General features: G+C 38.4%; 1 protein-coding gene across 1 annotated transcript in view; it reads right to left on the bottom strand.

Moving 5' to 3' along the window:
- The window catches only part of LOC309849181 (phosphatidylinositol 3,4,5-trisphosphate 3-phosphatase TPTE2-like), a gene marked incomplete at its 3' end in the record, with an annotated part of 56,149 nt that overhangs the window by 25,483 nt on the left and 10,569 nt on the right, over positions 1-20,097 (bottom strand). Inside the window, exons 4-10 of the mRNA XM_082701507.1 lie at positions 11,124-11,177; positions 10,427-10,480; positions 8,916-8,966; positions 7,951-8,004; positions 6,985-7,038; positions 1,638-1,691; positions 611-667 (exon numbers count right to left, since the gene is read on the bottom strand). Coding sequence (XP_082557633.1) covers positions 611-667; positions 1,638-1,691; positions 6,985-7,038; positions 7,951-8,004; positions 8,916-8,966; positions 10,427-10,480; positions 11,124-11,177 — 378 coding nt within the window. The remainder of the gene's footprint in view (positions 1-610; positions 668-1,637; positions 1,692-6,984; positions 7,039-7,950; positions 8,005-8,915; positions 8,967-10,426; positions 10,481-11,123; positions 11,178-20,097) is intronic.

The raw sequence follows: 20,097 nt of genomic DNA, 5'->3' as shown, positions 1-20,097 counted from the left end.
AAAGGGGCAACACAAATTAGCTTTTTCACCTGAATCTGGTCATTGCTAAAGAATTAAAAATGCATATTTTAAGACTTTTCATGCCTCTCTAGACTTGTTTATAGATGAAAATTATCTATACTATGCTACAATTTGCAGTCTAGTTGACCTAAAAGTTAACCTAACTGGTCATTTGAAACTTGGCATTTAATATCTCCCTACAAATAAGGCTTTCTATGCTTATAATTAGAATCCTAGTCCTGTGGGAAAAACCTTAATGAATCAAGTTTGTGTACATTTCTTTACTCCTGAACCTTCTCCCTGCTCCAAAATAGCTTTTTCTGCTCTCTTGTTCCATTATAGTAGAGCCTTAACATGGAGCATTAGGATAGTTTCCTAGGAGTTTTGGTGGCCACTAACTGAGGGGGAGAAAAAGACAAGGAATAAGATGCATCCCTCTTATGGCCTGTTCCTCTTTTATTAAATTCCACTCAACTGGATAGAAAGTTACAAATGGTGTCCAAGACTCTAAAGTTCATGGATCCTCCTGCAAATCAATCTCCCAAATCTCAATCTTTCTCCCCTGCCCTATACTTGTATTTACATGTGGATAGTTTTGTTCATATCTCACATTTCCTTGGAGATTCCATCAGAAGTTCCCGATGTAAATTCACTTATGGTAGTAGTACTAAGGGATGAAAAAGGGACACAGTCAGACTACATGATTTTCTAAATTAAATATTTTGGTTTAAATTTTAACATTACTCTCTAACTTGCAAAATAATTGACTCTTTACAAATTTACACATCAATCAGTTATATGAAACTTGATATGTCATTTCCCCCAGAAATGAGACTTTATATGTTCATAATGAATACCTCATACTTGTCAAAAAAAAAAAAAAACAACTAATGACTAAAAGTTTAAATATAGTTCTTTACTACTGGATCTGACCTAGTGTACAACATCCTCTCATGGTGGGACTTATTCATTTACCTCAGTGTAGATATACATTTCTATTGATTAACCTAAATACCTAAAGGCCCTCTAGTCCATCTGTGCTCTTTAGGAACTATGAATATCTTTCCTAACCTTCAGATGGTATCTTGGACACCACAGGTCTTAGTCAATGATTCTATCCAATGTAATGATAGGTCCAGCCTTGGGGAACCAGTTGCACATGCTGGCAAACACAAACAGATCTGGTCTATTAGTTCAAATCTTTTCTGCTAAAGAATTCTCTTCATCCTGCCAACTCAAACCATTTACTGCTTATACTTTAATACTACCCTCCTTCCCAAAAAGATATTTTTCTTCCCTAACCCACTCCAGTACAGCAACAGAAAGAGTCAATTTTAGTTTCCTTTCAGTTCGCTGTTAGTATTAAGGGTGAAGCCTAGAAGAAAGTAAATGATTGTATGACCTGTTCATCCTTTTTTACAGATCCCTTCAAAATAAAAGGAATATTATATATAGTGGCTTACCATAAGAAGATGTTACAAAGAGTATCACAGGATCTCTGTATTCCTATGTGTGAGCCTGAGACCAAACATCCCAAATCTCAGTGTGTGTGTGTGTGTGTGTGTGTGTGCATGTGCATGTGTGTGTATTTCTGTGTGTAGAGATACATATTTATGTATGTATTCAAAATAGCTCACATCACTTCAGAGAGTCCTTTGGTAGACGGGGCTGTCCATTCACTCTGGCCAGGACTAAAGGATTAAAAACAGACCCGGTAAGACAAAACATGACTTCTAGACTTACTTAGTTGAACTTATAAACTACTGACACTTAGAAAGTTCACATGCAAATCAATTATTTAAAACCTAATATCTCGTTTGCCCTAGAAATGAAGACTTACATGTTTGTAATAAGTATTATGGACCTGCTAGGTCCATAAAATACAGAAGACACAAGGATCAATACAGATCTTAACTACTGAGCCTGGCCAGTGTGGAACAGTCTATTATGGTGGAACGGATCTCAAATTCACCCTCAATTTGCAGGTATACCTTATTTCCCATCTAATTTCCTGCTTCTCCAGGCCCTCCTTTCACCTCCCAAGCTTGCCTTCCCTGCCCTCAGATGGTGTCAAGAAACTGGCAGGTCTGGAACAGGGGCACCCTCCACGTGACTGTGGCTTTGGGACAGTGGCTTCACATGGTGGCAAAGCTCTGGAGGGTGAAGGATCCAGGTTTCATTAGCTCCTTTCTTTCTCCTGAGGGCTCCTCTGCCCCCTGCCTACTGCTACCTCCTCCTGTCTTTAATAGCATTCTGTCCCTTCTTCACCCAATCAACTAAGTCGCATACACAGGCATTCTGGAAATCTCTGAAAGGTTTTGCTTGGTAGTCACCAGGAAGAAGAAGGATCCTCCTAGGACCTGTTCTTCTTTAACGCAACTGGAGCCAAAAAGCATAAACAGTTGCCTATTGGTGCTACATTGAAAAGATTCAGAAAGACTCAAAGACACGGTATTGTTGCAGATGTTCTTAAGAATAACCATGAGAGACTGTGGACTCTGAGAAACAAACTGAGGGTTTTGGAGGGGAGCTGGTTCGGGGGCTAGGTGAGCCTGGTGCTGGGTATTAGGAGGGCACGTATTGCAAGGAACACTGGGTGTGGTGCATAAACAATGAATCTTGGAACACTGAAAAGAAACAAGATGAAATGGGGAAAAAAAGAATATATTAGGAAACGTCATCTATTTCTTTTTTTATTTACATTCAATTTAATTAACATATACTGTATTTTTAGTTTCAGAGGAAGAATTCCGTGATTCATCAGTGGCATAAAACACCCAGTCCTCATTACCTTGAGTGCCTTTCTTAATGCCCATCATCCAGTTCCCCCATCCCCCACAGACCTCCCCTTCATCAACCCAGTTTGTTCCCTATAGTTGAGAGTCTCTTATGGTTTGTCTCACTGTTTTCCTCTTTTCCTTCCATTCCCCCGTGCTCATCTGTTTTGTTTCTTCAATTCGACATGAGTGAAACCGTATGGTATTTGTCCTTCTCTGACTGACTTATTTCACTGGGTAAAATATCCGTTAAGTTCCATCCACGTCATGGCAAATGGCGGGATTTCATTCCTTTTGATGGTTGAGTATATATACACCACAACCTCTTTACTCACTCATCTGTTCATAGACGTCTCGGGTCTTTCCATAGTTTGGCTATTGTGGACACATTGCCACTGGTATGTAATGGTCTCTCCTTGTGGTTTTGATTTGCATTTCTCTGAGGCTGAGTGATGTTCAGCATTTTTTCTATCGTGTTTATTGGCAATACGTATGTCTTCTGGAGAAATGTCTTTTCATGGCTGCTGCCCATTTCTTGACTACATATTTTGGGTTTTGGGGCTTACGTTTGGTAAGTTCTTCATAGATTTTGGATACTAGCCCTTTGTCTGATAAGGTATTTGCAAGTATCTTCTCCCATTCTCTAGGTTGCCCAGTAGCTTTGCTGTGCAAAAGCATTTTATCTTGGTGAATCCCCAACAGTTTGTTTTTGCCTTTGTTTCCCTGGCCTTTGGGGATGTGTCTAGCAAGAGGTTGCTGTGGCCAAGGTCAAAGAGGTTGCTACCTCTCTCGTCCTCTAGGATTTTGATGAATTCCTATTGCTTGTGTATGTGTCTTTGTGAGTCTGTGTTGATATAAGTAATAAGTACATATGTGCACATATGTCCATATAAATATATATTTATCTTTATTCACTTATAGCTCACAATTTGCTGGTGATTTCCTCATCCATGTCCAGTTTCAATTCAATCACAGAAGTGCTAAAGGATTAAAGAGGTACATAGTCAGACACCACATGTCATGCTAGACTGACTTTTTCCCCCCATATAAATAGCTGCAACTGCTCTCTACGTATGAACTGGTCAATCTCTAAAAATTCATGCATATATCATCTAATTTAACCTGGTAAGTCACTTTTTATTAGAAATGAGGCTTTATTTAAGAGGCTAAGGACTATGTTAGGCCTACAGATAAACAATGTATCAATCTGTAAGAAGTTCTATACTGTCACCCTAATCCCAGTGTGTAACAGCCTTTTCTGGTAGAATTTATTTCAAATTCAGCTGCAGTTCAGAGGTACAGATCTCTTTGACCCCAACTCATTTCATGACCCTCAATCCCTTCATTGCCTGCTTACTCTTCATGCTTCCTGGTTGCCTTTCCTACCCCTCAGGCAGGGTCAGTGGCTAAAGACCCGAGGCAGAGGTTCCTTCCAGTTTGGTGATAGGTTTAGAGCACCAGCCTCACATGGGGGCCAAGCTCTGGAGGGTGAGGGACAGATCCAGGATCCATTAGCTGCATCCTTTCTGCTGACTCCTCCTTCCTCCAAATAAATTTTCCTCCTCCCTTGCTCAATCTAGTAGACTCTCATCCACAGTCATCAAGGGTGGACAAATATGAACAAACCCAGGAATCAAAAAGACTCCCTCTAGAGCCTGTTCATCCTTTTTCCACCTACCTTCAAAAGACAAAGAATATTACCTATAGTGCCTTACCAAGAGAAGACATTACAAAGAGTATCATAGGATCTCTGTATTCCTATGTGTGAGCCTGAGAGCAAACATCCCAAATCTCAGTGTGTGTGTGTGTGTGTGTGTGTGTGTGTGTGTATTTGTGTGAGTACAGATACTTATTTATGTATGTATTCATCATAGCTCACATCACTTCGCAGAGTCCTTCGGTAGATGGGGCTGTTCATTCACTCTGGCCAGGGCTAAAGGATTAAAAACAGACACGGTAGGACATCATATGACGTCCAGACTTACTTATTTGAACTTATAACTCACTGACACTTAGAAAGTTCAAGTGCAAATCAAATATTTGAAACCTAATATCATGTTTGCCTTAGAAATAAAGATTTACATGTTTGTAATAAGTATTATGGACCTAGGAAAAACACAGATGACTCCAGGATCAAGTACAGATCTTAACTACTGAGCCTGGCCAGTGTGGAACAGCCTATGATTGTGGAACATATCTCAAATTCATCCTCAATTTTCAGGTATACCTTATTTCCCATCTAATTTCCTGCTTCTCCAGGCCCTCCTTCACTGCCTTTCACCTCCCAAGCTTTCCTTCCCTGCCCTCAGATGGTGTCAAGAAACTGGCAGGTCTGGAACAGGGGCTCTTTCCACGTGACTGTGGCTTTGGGACAGTGGCTTCACATGGTGGCAAAGCTCTGGAGGGTGAAGGATCCAGGTTTCATTAGCTCCTTTCTTTCTGCTGAGACCTCCTCTGCCCCCTGCCTACTGCTATCTCCTCCTGTCTTTAATAGCATTCTGCCCCTTCTTCACCCAATCAACTAAGTCTCATACACAGGCATTCTGTAAATCTCTGAAAGGCTTTGGTTAGTAGACACCAGGCAGAAGAAGGATCCTCCTAGGACCTGTTCTTCTTTAACGCAACTGGAGCCAAAAAGCATAAACAGTTGCCTATTGGTGCTACATTGAAAAGATTCAGAAAGACTCAAAGACACGGTATTGTTGCAGATGTTCTTAAGAATAACCATGAGAGACTGTGGACTCTGAGAAACAAACTGAGGGTTTTGGAGGGGAGCTGGTTCGGGGGCTAGGTGAGCCTGGTGCTGGGTATTAGGAGGGCACGTATTGCAAGGAACACTGGGTGTGGTGCATAAACAATGAATCTTGGAACACTGAAAAGAAACAAGATGAAATGGGGAAAAAAAGAATATATTAGGAAACGTCATCTATTTCTTTTTTTATTTACATTCAATTTAATTAACATATACTGTATTTTTAGTTTCAGAGGAAGAATTCTGTGATTCATCAGTGGCATAAAACACCCAGTCCTCATTACCTTGAGTGCCTTTCTTAATGCCCATCACCCAGTTACCCTATCCCCCAAAAACCTCCCCCTTCAGCAACCCAGTTTGTCCTCTAGTTGAGAGTCTCCTATGGTTTGTCTGTTTTCCTCTTTTCCTTCCCTTCCCCCATGCTCATCTGTTTTGTTTCTTCAATTCCATATGAGTGAAATCGGATGGTATTTGTGCTTCGCTGACTGACTTATTTCATTGGGTAAAACATCCCTTAAGTTCCATCCACGTCATTGCAAATGGCAGGATTTCATTCCTTTTGAACGTTGAGTATACATACGCCACATCTTCTTTACTGGTCTGTTCATAGACGTCTCGCGTCTTTCCATAGTTTGGCTATTGTGGACACATTGCCGCTAGGAACATTAGGGTGCCTGTATCCCTTCAAATCACTATGTTTGTATTCTTTAAATGAATATCTACTAGTGCAATTGCTGGGTTATAGGGTAACTCTATGCTTTTTAACTTTCTGAGGAACCTCCCTACTCTTTTCCAGAGCGGCTGACTGGTTTGCATTATTCCACCAACATCATTCGAGGGTTCCCGTACTCTACCACCTCACCAACATCTGTTGTTCCCTGAGTTATTAAATTGTAGCCCTTTCCACTGGTATGAATTGGTCTCTCCTTGTGGTTTTGATTTGCATTTCTCTGAGGCTGAGTGATGCTCAGCATTTTTTCCATGTGTCTATTTGCCATCCGTATGTCTTCTCTGGAGAAATGTCTGTTCATGGCTTCTGCCCATTTCTGGATATCATGTATTGGGTTTTGGGGTGTTAAGTTTGGTAAGTACTTCATAGATTTTGGATACTAGCCCTTTATCTGATAAGGTATTTGAAATTATCTTTTCCCATTCTGTATGTTGCCCTTTAGCTTTGTTGGTGGTTTCCTTTTTTGTACAAAAGTGTTTTATCTTGGTGAAGCCCCAACAGTTCATTTTTGCCTTTGTTTCCCTAGCCTTTGGGGATGTGTCTAGCAAGAAGTTGCTGTGGCCAAGGTGAAAGTGGTTGCTGCCTCTCTTCTCCTCTAGGATTTTGATGAATTTGTATTGCTTGTGTATGTGTCTTTTGAGTCTGTGTTGATACAGGTATATAAGTACATATGTGCACATATGTCCATATAAATATATATTTATCTTTATTCACTTATAGCTCACAATTTGCTGGTGATTTCCTCATCCATGTCCAGTTTCAATTCAGTCACAGAAGTGCTAAAGTATTAAAGAGGCATATAGTCAGACACCACATGTCATGCTAGACTGACTTATCCCCCCCCCCATTTAAATAGCTGCAACTGTTCTCTACGTATGAACTGGTCAATCTCTAAATATTCTTGCATATATCATCTAATTTAACTTGGTAGGTCACTTTTTTTAGAAATGAGGCTTTATTTAAGAGGCTAAGGACTATGTTAGGCCTACAGATAAACAATGTATCAATCTGTAAGAAGTTCTATACTGTCACCCTAATCCCAGTGTGTAACAGCCTTTTCTGGTAGAATTTATTTCAAATTCAGCTGCAGTTCAGAGGTACAGATCTCTTTGACCCCAACTCGTTTCAAGACCCTCAATCCCTTCATCGCCTGCTTACTCTTCATGCTTCCTGGTTGCCTTTCCTACCCCTCAGGCAAGGTCAGTGGCTAAAGACCCGAGGCAGAGGTTCCTTCCAGTTTGGTGGTAGGTTTAGAGCACCAGCCTCACATGGGGGCCAAGCTCTGGAGGGTGAGGGACAGATCCAGGATCCATTAGCTGCATCCTCTCTGCTGATTCATCCTTCCTCCAAGTAAATTTTCCTCCTCCCTTGCCCAATCTAGTACACTCTTACCCACAGTCGTCAAGGGTGGGCAAATATGAACAAACCCAGGAATCGAAATGACTCTCTCTAGAGCCTGTTCATCCTTTTTCCACCTACCTTCAAAAGACAAAGAATATTACATATAGTGCCTTACCAAGAGAAGACGTTACAAAGAGTATCACAGGATCTCTGTATTCCCATGTGTGATCCTGAGAGCAAACATCCCAAATCTCAGTGTAAGTTGTGTGTGTGTATGTGTTTGTGTGTGTGTGTGTGTGTATTTTTGCATGTAGAGGTACTTATTTATGTATGTATTCATCATAGCTCACATCACTTCGCAGAGTTCTTCAGTAGACGGGGCTGTCCATTTACTCTGGCCAGGGCTAAAGGATTAGAAACGGACACGGTAAGACATCACATGACTTCCAAACTTACTTTCTTAGTTGAACTTATAAACTCACTGACACTTAGAAAGTTCACGTGCGAATCAATTATTTGAAACCTAATATCTTGTTTGCTCTAGAATGAAGATTTACATGTTTTTAATAAGTATTATGGACCTAGAAAAACACAGATGATTCCAGGATCAAATACAGAACTACTCAGCCTGGCCCGTGTGGAACCGCCTGTTATGGTGGAACTGATCTCAAATTCACCCTCAATTTGCAGGTATACCTCCTTCTTTCCCATGTAATTTCCTGCTTCTCCAGTCCCTCCTTCACCACCTTTCACCTCTCAAGCTTGCCTTCCCTGCTCTCAGTTGGTGTCAAGAAACTGGCAGTTCTGGAACAGGGGCTCTTTCCACGTGACTGTGGCTTTGGGACAGTGGCTTCACATGGTGGCAAAGCTCTGGAGGGTGAAGGATCCAGGTTTCATTCGCTCCTTTCTTTATGCTGAGACCTCCTCTGCCCCCTGCCTACTGCTACCTCCTCCTGTCTTTAATAGCATTCTGTCCCTTCTTCACCCAATCAAGTAAGTCTCATACACAGGCATTCTGGAAATCTCTGAAAGGTTTTGTTTGGTCGTCACTAGGCGGAAGAAGGATCCTCCTAGGACCTGTTCTTCTGTAATGCAACTGGAGCCAAAAAGGATAAACAGTTGTCTATAGGTGCTACATTGAAAAGATTCAGAAAGAGTCAAAGAAATTGTATTGTCATGGGTGTTCATGTGAAGGTTGACATTTACTTCCCTTTCTCTCAGAGCATTTATGTTTGTGTGTGTTTGTTTTAATATATAAATATTTTCATATGAGTGCATAGGGATATATATTTATCTTTATTCATTTATAGCTCACAATTTACTGGTGACTTCATAGCCATCTGATTTCACTTCTGTCAGGGCATTTCTAAAGAATAAAGAGGCACATAGTCATACACCACATGTAATTCTAGACTGACTTTTTTTCTATATGAATAGCTACAACTGCTGTATACATATGTTCTGGTCAACCTTTAAAAATTCATGTATATAGGGGCGCCTGGGTGGCTCAGTGGGTTAAGCTGCTGCCTTTGGCTCAGGTCATGATCTCAGGGTCCTGGGATCAAGTCCCACATCGGGCTCTCTGCTCAGCGGGGAGCCTGCTTCCCTTTCTCTCTCTCTTTCTCTCTGCCTGCCTCTCTGTCTATTTGTGATTTCTGTCTCTCAAATAAATAAATAAAATCTTTAAAAAAATTCATGTATATAGCACCTAAATGAACCAGGTAGGTCACTTTTTATTAGACATGGGGCTTTTTTTTAAGATGGTAATGATAGAGCTACGCTATCACCCTGCAAATTGCACTACTGTGTATCTACCCCAAGGGTACACAAGTAATGAAAAGAAGAGCCATAAGTACCCCAATGTTCATAGCAACCATGGCCACAATTGCCAAACTGTGGAAAGAGCCAAGACACCCTTCAACAGATGAATCAATAAAGAAGATATGATCCATATATAGAATGGAGTATTATGCCTCCATCAGAAAGGATGAATACCCAACCTTTGTATCAACATGGATGGGACTGGAGGAGAATATATTGAGTGAAATAAGTCAAGCAGAGAGAGTCAATTATCATATGTTTTCACTTAGTTGTGGAACGTAAGGAATAACATGGAGGACATTAGGAGAAGGAAAGGAAAAGTGAATTGGGGGAAATAGGAGGGGGAGACAAAGCATGTGATACTGTGGACTCTGAGAAACAGAAGGTTTTAGAGGGGAGGGGAGTGAAGGGCTAGGTGATCCTGGTGGTGGACATTAAGGAGATCATGTATTGCATGGAGCACTGGGTGTGGTGTATAAACAATGAATCTTGGAACACAAAAAAATAAAATAAAAAGATGCTAATGACTTTGTTAGGCCTACAAATAAATAATCCATCAATCCATAAAAAGTTCTATACAATCCATAAGAAGTTCTATACTATAATGTGTAACAGCCTTTTTTGTAGAAATTATTTCAAATTCAATTTCATTTTGGAGGCACCCATCCCTCTTATTTATTTAAATTCCTAGTTCTCATGGCTTTCTCTCTTCCTACTTTCATTAAGGTTTTGGTTGCTACTAAGGGAGACAAATGTACTCAAGCAAAGAAGCATCCCACTTATGGCTTCCACTCTTATGCAACTAAATCTTAAAAAGAAGAAGAAGAAGATAGAAAGTTACCTTCATACACTACAGTAAGAACCTAGAAGCAGTATTAAAGATACTCTATTGCCATGGATGCCCAAGAGTGACTATTACAAATCTCAGTCTCTCTCTTTACTGTTCCATGAGTGTATGTGTTGAGATTATACATATCATTTTAAATTTATGCATGCATAGCTCACATTCCAGTGGTGAAATCCTCATAGTTTTCCAATGTCCGTTCACTCTGGACAGGGCTAAAGAATTAGAAAGGCACATAGACACCACATGTAATTTCAGACTGACTTTTTTTCCATTTAAATACCTACAATTGCTCTATACTTATGAACAGTCAATCTTTAAAAATTATTTACTTATCACCTAAATGAACCAAGTAGTTCATTCTTTATTAGAAATGAGGCTTTATATAAAAGATGCCAATGACTTAGGCTTATTAATAATGTATCAATTTATAAGAAGTTCTATACTGTCACGCTATTCCCAGTGTGTAATAGCCTTTTTTGGTAGAATCTATTTCAAATTCAGTTTCAGTTTGGAGGCACCCATCCCTCTTATCCATTTAAATTCCTGGTTCTCAGGGCTTTCTCTCTTCTCCTTACTTTCATCTGAGGGTTTGGCTGCTACTAAAGGAGACAAACCTACTTAGGGAAAAAGCATTTGTCTTATGAATTATTTTATTCAACTAAATCTAAAAAAAAAAAAAAGACAGTTACATATGTACACTACAGAGAAGACTCAGAAGCAGTTTTGAAGACTCTCTACTGCCACAGATACTCCTGAGAGTGACTTTTACAAATCTCAGTCTCTCTCTTTATTCTTTCATGCATGTATATGTTGAGATTATATATATCATTTTAAATTTATATATGCATATCTCACATTTCACTGGTGGATTCCTCATAGGTTTCCAAAGTCCACTCACTCTGGGCAGGGCTAAAGAATCAAAAAGGTACATTGTCAGACATCAGGTAATTGTAGATATACTTTTTCCATTCAAAAAGTTACAACAGTCTAGGATATGAACCAGCTGATTTTTGGAAATCCATGTGCAAATCAGTAACCTGGAACTTGGTGTGTCAGTTTATTATTATCAATGAGGTTTATATGTGTTGGAGGGGATTTGGATAAAGGGGAACCCTCTTCCACCATTGGTGGGAATGCAAGTTGGTGCAGCCACTTTGGATAACAGTGTGGAGATTCCTTAAGAAATTAAAAATAGAGCTCCCTATGACAACTGCACTTGCAAATGCAATTGCACTCCTGGGTATGTCCCCCAAAGATACAGATGTAGTGAAAAGAAGGACCATCTGTATCCCAAAGTTTATAGCAGCAGTGGCCACGGTCGTCAGACTGTGGAAAGAACCAAGATGCCCTTCAATGGACGAATGGGTAAGGAAGATGTGGTCCATATACACTAAGGAGTATTATGCCTCCATCAGAAAGGATAAATATCCAACATTTGTAGCAACATGGACAGGACTGAAAGAGATTCTGCTGAGTGAAATAAGTCAAGCAGAGAGAGTCAATCATCATATGGTTTCACTTATTTGTGGAGCATAAACAAATAGCATGGAGGACAAGGGGAGATGGAAAGGAAAGGGAGTTGAGGGAAGTTGGAAGAGGATAGGAACCATGAGAGACTATGGACTCTGAAAAAGAATCTGAGGGTTCTGAATGGGCAGGGGGTGGGAGGTTGGGGGAACCAGGTGGTGGGTATTAGAGAGGGCACGTATTGCATGGAGCACTGGATGTGGTGCAAAAAGCAATGAATACTGTTATACTGAAAAGAAAAAAAAATTAAAAAGGAAGAAAAAAAAAGTAAACATTCCCATTTGCAATAGCACCAAAAAAGTAATTAGAAATACTTAACTAAGGTGACAGAAGACCTATATTCTGGAAACTATAAGACACTGGTAAAAGAAATGGAAGATTACACAAATGGAAAAATATTCCATGCTCAGGAGTTGGGAGAATACTGTTAAAATAATACCCAAAGCAACCTACAGACTCAATGCAATTCCTATGAAATTACCAGTGTTTTTAATCAGTGTTTTTAATAGAACTAGAACAAAGAATCCTAAAATTCATGTGGACCACAAAATACCCACATATAGCCAAAGCAACCTTGAAAAAGAATAAAACTGGAGGTATCACAATCCTGGATTTGGAGATAAACCACAAAGCTATAGTAATCAAGAGAGTACAGTACTGGCATAAAAACAGACACACAGATCATAGAGGCCAGATATAAGCTCATGATTATATAGTCAAATTAATCTTCAACAAGGAGGCAAGAATATGGAAGGGGAAAAGAATAGTCTCGTCAAGAAATGGTGTTTGGAAAACTTAGCTGCAAAAGAATGAAACTGGATTGATTTCTTACTCCATACACAAAAATAAACTCAAAATGGATAAAGGACCTAAATGTGAGATCTAAAATCATAAAAAGGGTACAGGCACTAATTTCTGACATTAGCTATAGAAAAATCTTTCTAGATATGTTCTCTTGAGGTCAGGGAAACAAAAGCAAAAATAAATTGTTGGGTCTACATCAAAATAAAAAGTTTCTGCACAGCAAAGGAAACAACCAAAACTAAAAGACAACCACTGAATGGGAGAAAACATTTGCAAGTGACATATCCAATAAAGCATTAGTATCCAAAATGTATAAAGAACTTCTACAACCCAACACCAAAAATCAAATAATCCAATTTAACAATGGGCAGAAGTCATGACCAGACATTTCTCCAAAGAAGATATCTAGAGGGCCAACAGGCATATGAAAAGACGCTCAACATCACTCATCATCAGGGAAATGCAAATCAAAACTACAATGAGGTATCACCTGACACTTCTCAGAATGGCTAAAACTGAACTGCCCATTGATAGATGAATGGATAAAGAAGATGTGGTATGCATGCATATATGTAAACACATATATACACACACTCACAAATGAATATTAGTCATAGAAAATAGTGAAATTTTGCCATTTGCAACATGGATGGATCTAGAAAGTATAACGTTAAGTGAAATAAGTCAGAGAAAGAAAAATACCATATAATTTCACTCATAGGTAGAACTGAAAAAAACAAAACAAAGAGTAAAGAAACAAAAAACCCAGACTTTTTATTTTTTAAATTTCATTAGGTTATGTAAGTCACCATACAGTTCACCATCGGTTTTTGATGTAGTGTTCCATGATTCATTGTTTGTGTATAATATCCAGTGCTCCATGCAATACATGACCTCCTTAATACAACCCAAACTTTTAAAAAAATTCTATTTAAATTCAGTTGACAGTAGGTAGAGTTCAGTGGCTAATCAGTTGCATGTAACACTTGGTGCTCTTTATATCACGTGCCCTTTTTAATGCCCATCACTCAGTTATCCCATCCCCTCACCCACATCCCCTCCAGCAGCCCTCAGTTTGTTCCCTATAGTTAAGAGTTTCTTATGGTCTGTCTCCCTCTCTGATTTCATCTTATTTTTCCCTCCCTTCACCTATGATCTGTTTTGTTTCTTAAATTCCACATATGCATGAAATCACCATTGTCTTTCTCTGATTGACTTACTTTGCTCATCATAATACCCTCTAGTCCCATCAATGTCATTGCAAATGGTAAGATTTCATTTGTTGATGGCTGAGTAATATTCCACTGTATATATCTACTACATCTTCTTTATCCATTCCTTTGTAGATGGACATGAAAACAGTACTCAACATCACTGGGCATCAGGGAAATAAAAATCATAACCACAATGAGATACCACCTCACACCAGTCAGAATGGCTAAAATTAACAAGTCAGAAAACAACAAACATTGGCAAGGATGTGGAGAAATGCATCCATTTCTTTCATCAGTGTTTTATAGTTTTTCCACAAGGATATAGAGACATTCTCACTGTTGGTGAGAATGCAAGCTTGTACAGCCACTCTGGAAGATAGTATGGAGGTTCCTCAAAAAGTCAGAAAAACAAGACTCTTTACTAGGTTACCCAGTGTAGGGGGGTTGGGTGAAACAGATGAAAGAGGACTAAGAGCACACATATGGTGACAAGCACTGAGCAATGTATAAAATTGTTGAATCCCCATTGTACACCTGAAACTAATATAATACTGTCTATTACTTATACTGGAATTAAAATTTTTTTAAAGGAATAAGATATCATATGGCGGTGACTGGTATCTTAGAATTGTGAAAATAGTAAGCATCAAGGTTTAAGTAATTTAAGTTCTTTTTTTTTCTTTTTTGTTTTTTATTTTTCTCTTTTTATGTAATTTAAGTTCTATACCTGTCCCTAATCCCCAATTATATAAGCTTTTTGTGGTGGCATTTATTTCATTTCAACTTCAGTTTATAGTGTACACATCCCTCTTACTCCATTTAAATTCCTGATTTGCAAGTCCTTCCATCACCTTCTTACTTTGACCCATCATGGTCATCTTTCCTGCCTCTTAGGGTCAAGCAATGCAGGTCTGAGGCAGTGGCTCTATCCACCATGATAGTGGATTTGAGCTTCAGGCCTATCTCACATAAGCTCTGGAGGCTATGGGGCAGACCCAGTGTCTGTTAGTTCCATTATTCCCTACTAAGGCCTCTTCTGTTCCCAGTGTACTGCCATTATTCTTCTGGCTCTAAATAGGACTCTCTCCTCCCTTGTCAAATATTATAAGTTGAATATTGTCCCACCTAAAATGGATATGTTGTAATCTTATCCCTTGTAACTCAGCATGTGACCTTATTGGAAATAGGGTTGCTGTAGGTGTAATTAAGACACAGTCATACTGGTTTAGGGTGGGCTCCTAATCCAGTATGATTGGTGTCCTAAGACAAAGGAAAAATGTAGACACAAACACACATACTTCACCTGTGTAGAGATTAAGGTAGAGATTGGAGCAATGATTCTACATACCATGGAACAGCAAAGATTGACAGCAATCACCAGAAGCTAGGAGAGGGGCGTGGAATAGATTCTTGCTCACAGCCCTCAGAAGAAAACAACCCTACTGACACCCTGATATCAACTTCTAGCCTCTAAGACTGAGACAATGAATTTCTGTTGTTTTAAACGATTCAGTTTTGTGATATTTTGTTACAGCAGCCCTAGAATACTAATACAGCCCATTCTAGTAGAATCTCATACAACAGTCTGATAGTTTTCTAAGAGTTTTGGCTGCTGGTTACTCAGATAGGAAGACCTGAGTTTCTATCAGATCTAACTAGATCTACCTGATCTAGTTTCTACCAAACTAGATAAAAAATATGTTACATAAAGAAGTGGAGACTTCCAACATTTTAGAGTGTCCAGGAAACTCTGTGTTGAATATCTCTGGTTTATTGTTACATATGTTTATTTCACCTTTTATTGGTGACCTCCTTATCAGTTGCTGAGGTCAATTCATTCCGATCAGAACTAAAGGATAAAATGTATCTGATCAAACATCTTACATACTTTTTTCATTCAAATAAGCTTCACTTTATCTACAAATCATAATGTGGTTGAACACTAAAAAAATCTCACGTAATTTGGCTATTTGGAAAGAAGTATTTCATTTTCCCCTAGAAATGCAGCTTTATATGGTAGAAAAAAAATTCTTAGACCTGTAGAGAACCCTTAATGGATCAAGAGTGATTTTAAAACTTTTCTTGACTACTGAACCTAACTCCAATATGCATCTGCTTTTGCACTTCCATCTATTTCAAATTCAGCTATAGTTTGTAGGTACCTAAATATGTGTGTGTGTGTGTGTGTGTGTGTGTGTGTGTGTGTAACCAAGGGTTGGTTTTTTGAAAAGATCAACAAAACTGACAAGCCTTAGTCAGATTCATTAAGGAAAAAAAGACCTAAGTAAATAAAATCAAACAGGTGAAGAAAACAGACACCACTGAAAAATTAAGAATTTTAAGAAAATACTATGAGAGGGGTGCCTGGGTGGCTCAGTGGGTCAAGCCTCTGCCTTCGGCTCAGGTCATGATCTCAGAGTCCTGGGATTGAGCCCCACATCGGGATCTCTGCTCATCTGAGAGCCTGCTTCCCCCACCCCCCTCTGCCAGCTTCTCTGCCTACTTGTGATCTCTGTCTGTCAAATAAATAAATAAAATCTTAAAAAAGAAAAAGGAAATACTATGAGAAATATATGCCAACAAATTAGGTGACCCAGAAGAAATGGATAAATTTCTAGAAACATACAATTTTCCAAAACTGAATTGGAAAGAAATAGAAATCTGAATGGGCAATTACTAGGAATGAAATTGAATTTATAATAAAAAAAATTCCTCCCAAATGTAAATGCAGACCATCATGGATTTGCTGGTGTAGTCTACCAAACATTTAAAGGAGAATGAATACCTATTCTCACCTCATTCCAAAAATAAAGGAGGAGGGAAAACTACCAAATTCATAATATGAGGTGAGCATTACCCTGATATCAAAAGCAAAGACACCACAAACAAAGAAAACTATAGGTCAATGTCACTGATGAACACAGATGCACAAATTCTAAACAAAATATTAGGAAAATCACATTCAACAATATTTTAAAAGGATCATTCACCATATTCAAGTGAAATTTATACCAGGGATTCAGTGATGATTTAATATTCACAAATCAATGTGATATACCAAGTCAATAAAATGGAGGATAAAAATTATATGATCATCTCATTAGATGCAGAAAAAGCATTTGACAAAATTCAACATCTATTCATGATAAAAACTCTCAACAAAGTTGGTTTAGGGGGAATATACCTTTATACAATAAAGGCCATATATGAAAAACCCACAACTGACATTATAGTTAATGATGAAAAACAAAGCATTTCCTCTGAGATCAGGAACAAGTCAAGCATGTCCACTCTCACCGCTTTTATTCAACATAGTAGTGGAAGTCCTAGCCACAGCAATCAGATGAAAGAAAGAAAACATGAGAAAGAAAACAAAGAAATGAGTCATCTATATTGAAAGGAAGAATTTAAACTCACTATTTCCTATTATTATTCATAGAACCCCTACAGACTCACACACACACACACAAAACAAAAACAAAACAACAACAACAACAAACTATTAGAATAAATGAAGGGCACCTGGGTGGCTCAGTGGGTTAAGCCACTGCCTTTGGCTCAGGACATGATCTCAGGGTCCTAGGATCGAGTCCTTCATCGGGCTCTCTGCTTGGCGGGGAGCCTTCTTCCCCTGCCCCCGCCCCCGCCTGCCTCTCTGCCTACTTGTGATCTCTCTCTCTGTCAAATAAATAAATAAAATCTTTTAAAAAAAAATAAAAGAATAAATGAAGTCAGCAAAAATGCAGGATACAATACCCAGAAATCAGTAGATTTTCTACAGACTAATAAAGGAGTAACAGAAAAAGAAATTTAGAAGAGTCCCATTTACAATTGCACCAAAATAAAAATACCTAGTAACAAACTTAACCAAGGAGATGGAAGACCTGTACTCTGAAACTATACAACATTGATAAGAGAAACTGAAGACAACATAAACAAATACAAAGGTATTCTGTACTCATGGATTAGATGAATTAATCTTGTTAAAATGTCTGTACTACCCAAAGCAATTAATAGATTCAATGCTATTCCTGTTCAAAATACAAACTGTATTTTTCCAGAACTAGAACAATCCTAAAATTTGTATGGAACCACAAAAGACACTGAACAGTCAGAGCAATCTTCTTTTTTTTTTTTTTTGATTTCATTTATTTATTTGACAGACAGAGATCACAAGTAGGCAGAGCAGCAGGCAGAGAGAGAGGGATAAGCAGGCTCCCCGCTGAGCAGAGAGCCCAGTGAGAGGCTCGATCCCACGACCCTGGGATCATGACCTGAGCTGAAAGCAGAGGCTTTAACCCACTGAGCCACCCAGGTGCCCGAAGCCAGAGCAATCTTGAGAAAGAACAACAAAACTGCATGTGTAATAATCCAAGGTTTCAAGATATACTATAAAGCTGTAGTAATCAAGACAGTATTGTGCTAGCACAAAACAGACACATAAATCAATGTAACAGAATAGAGAGCCCAGAAATAAACATGCACTTATAGAGTCAAATTAAACTACAACTAAGGAACCAAGAATATACAATGAGAAAAAGCCAGTCTCTTCAAATGGTGCTGGGGAAACTGAACAGCGACATGCAAAATAGGTCCAATGAAACTAGACCACTTTCCTACAGTTCACAAAAATAAACTCACAGGTGTGGGATTAGCACTGGGTGTTATAAGCAACTAATGAATCATTAAACATTACACCAAAAACTAATGATGAATATGTTGGCTAATTGATTTTAAATTTAAAAAAGCAAATACTATGTTTAATTAATTAATTAAGTAAGTAAGTAAGTAATTTGAGACCGGAAACTACAAAAATCATAGAAGAAAATAAAGACAATAATTTCTGTTGACACTGGCCATAGCAACATTTTTCTAAATATCCGTCCTGAGGCAAGAGAAACAAAAGCAAAAATAAACTATTAAAAATAAATAATCTAATTAAAAATGGGCAAAAATCCTGACATCTTTCTGAAGAAGACAAATGGGCAACAAACACTTGAAAAGATGCTCAACATCACTTATCATCAGGAAAATGCAAATCAAAACTACAATGAGATACTACTACCTCACACCTGTCAAAATGAATGGCTAAAATCAAGAAACAAGAAATGTTGGCAAGAATGTGGAGAAAAATGTAATCCTCATGCACTATTGATGGGAATATAAACTGGAACAGCCACTGTGGAAAACAGTATGGAGGTTCCTCAAAAAATTAAAAATAGTGGGGTTCCTGGGTGGCTCAGTGGGTTAAAGCCTCTGCCTTCAGCTCAGATCATGATCCCAGGACCCTCAGATCAAGCCCCTCATCAGGCTCTCTGCTCAGCAGGGAGCCTGCTTCCCTTCCCCTCTCTCTCTGCCTGCCTCTCTGCCTACTTGTGATCTCTGTCAAATAAATGAATATTTTTTTAAAAAAAAATCCACTTTCTTTAAAAAATATTAAAAATAGAACTGCCATATGTTCCAATAATTCCAACACTGGGTATTTACCCAAAGAATATGAAAACACTAATTCAATAAGATATGCAACCCCTATGCTTTTTGCAGCATTATTTACAATAACCAAAGTATGGAAACAACCCGAGTGTCCATCCATAGATGAATGGATAAAGAAGAGAGAGGATATACCCAACAGAAAATGGAATATTATTCAGTTATAGAAAAGAATGAAATCTTGCCATTTGCAACAACATGGATGGATCTAGAGGGCATAATGCTAGGTGAAGTCAGTCAGAGAAAGATAAATGTACTATGATTTCACTTACAAGTGGAATTTAAGATGCAAAACAAACAAACAAAGTAAAAAAGATACAAAGCAAAAAAGAGATCCTTAAATAGAGAATAAACTGATGGTTACCTGGGGGCAGGTGAGAGGGATCAGATGAAATAGGGGAAGAGGATTAAAGAATACATTTATCATGATGAACACTGAGTAATGTATAGAATTGCTGAATCACTATAATGTACACATGAAACTATTAACATTATTTTCTAATTATACTGGAATTTTAAAAAAATTTAAGAGAAAATTACAGGTAATTTGAAGAAGTATTTGTAGTTATTAATTGGCCCTATATCTTCCACATAATCTTTGTCTAGACAGCAAATGAATTCCACCAGTGACCAGCTGATTTCTTCTTCAGCACTGCTCATTCTCCAACACTGACATTAAATAGCTGAATAACTGGCCAGGAGAGAAGCAGAAAAGTCCCATGACTATTTCTTTTCAGATATCTGTGATTTTTAAAATGTATTCTTTCCTTGGCTTGAGTAAAAATGCCTTCAGC

The sequence above is a fragment of the Mustela nivalis genome (assembly GCF_964662115.1).
Source record: "Mustela nivalis genome assembly, chromosome: 15".
NCBI lineage: Eukaryota > Metazoa > Chordata > Mammalia > Carnivora > Mustelidae > Mustela > Mustela nivalis.
This window is presented reverse-complemented; position numbering and strand designations above follow the sequence as displayed.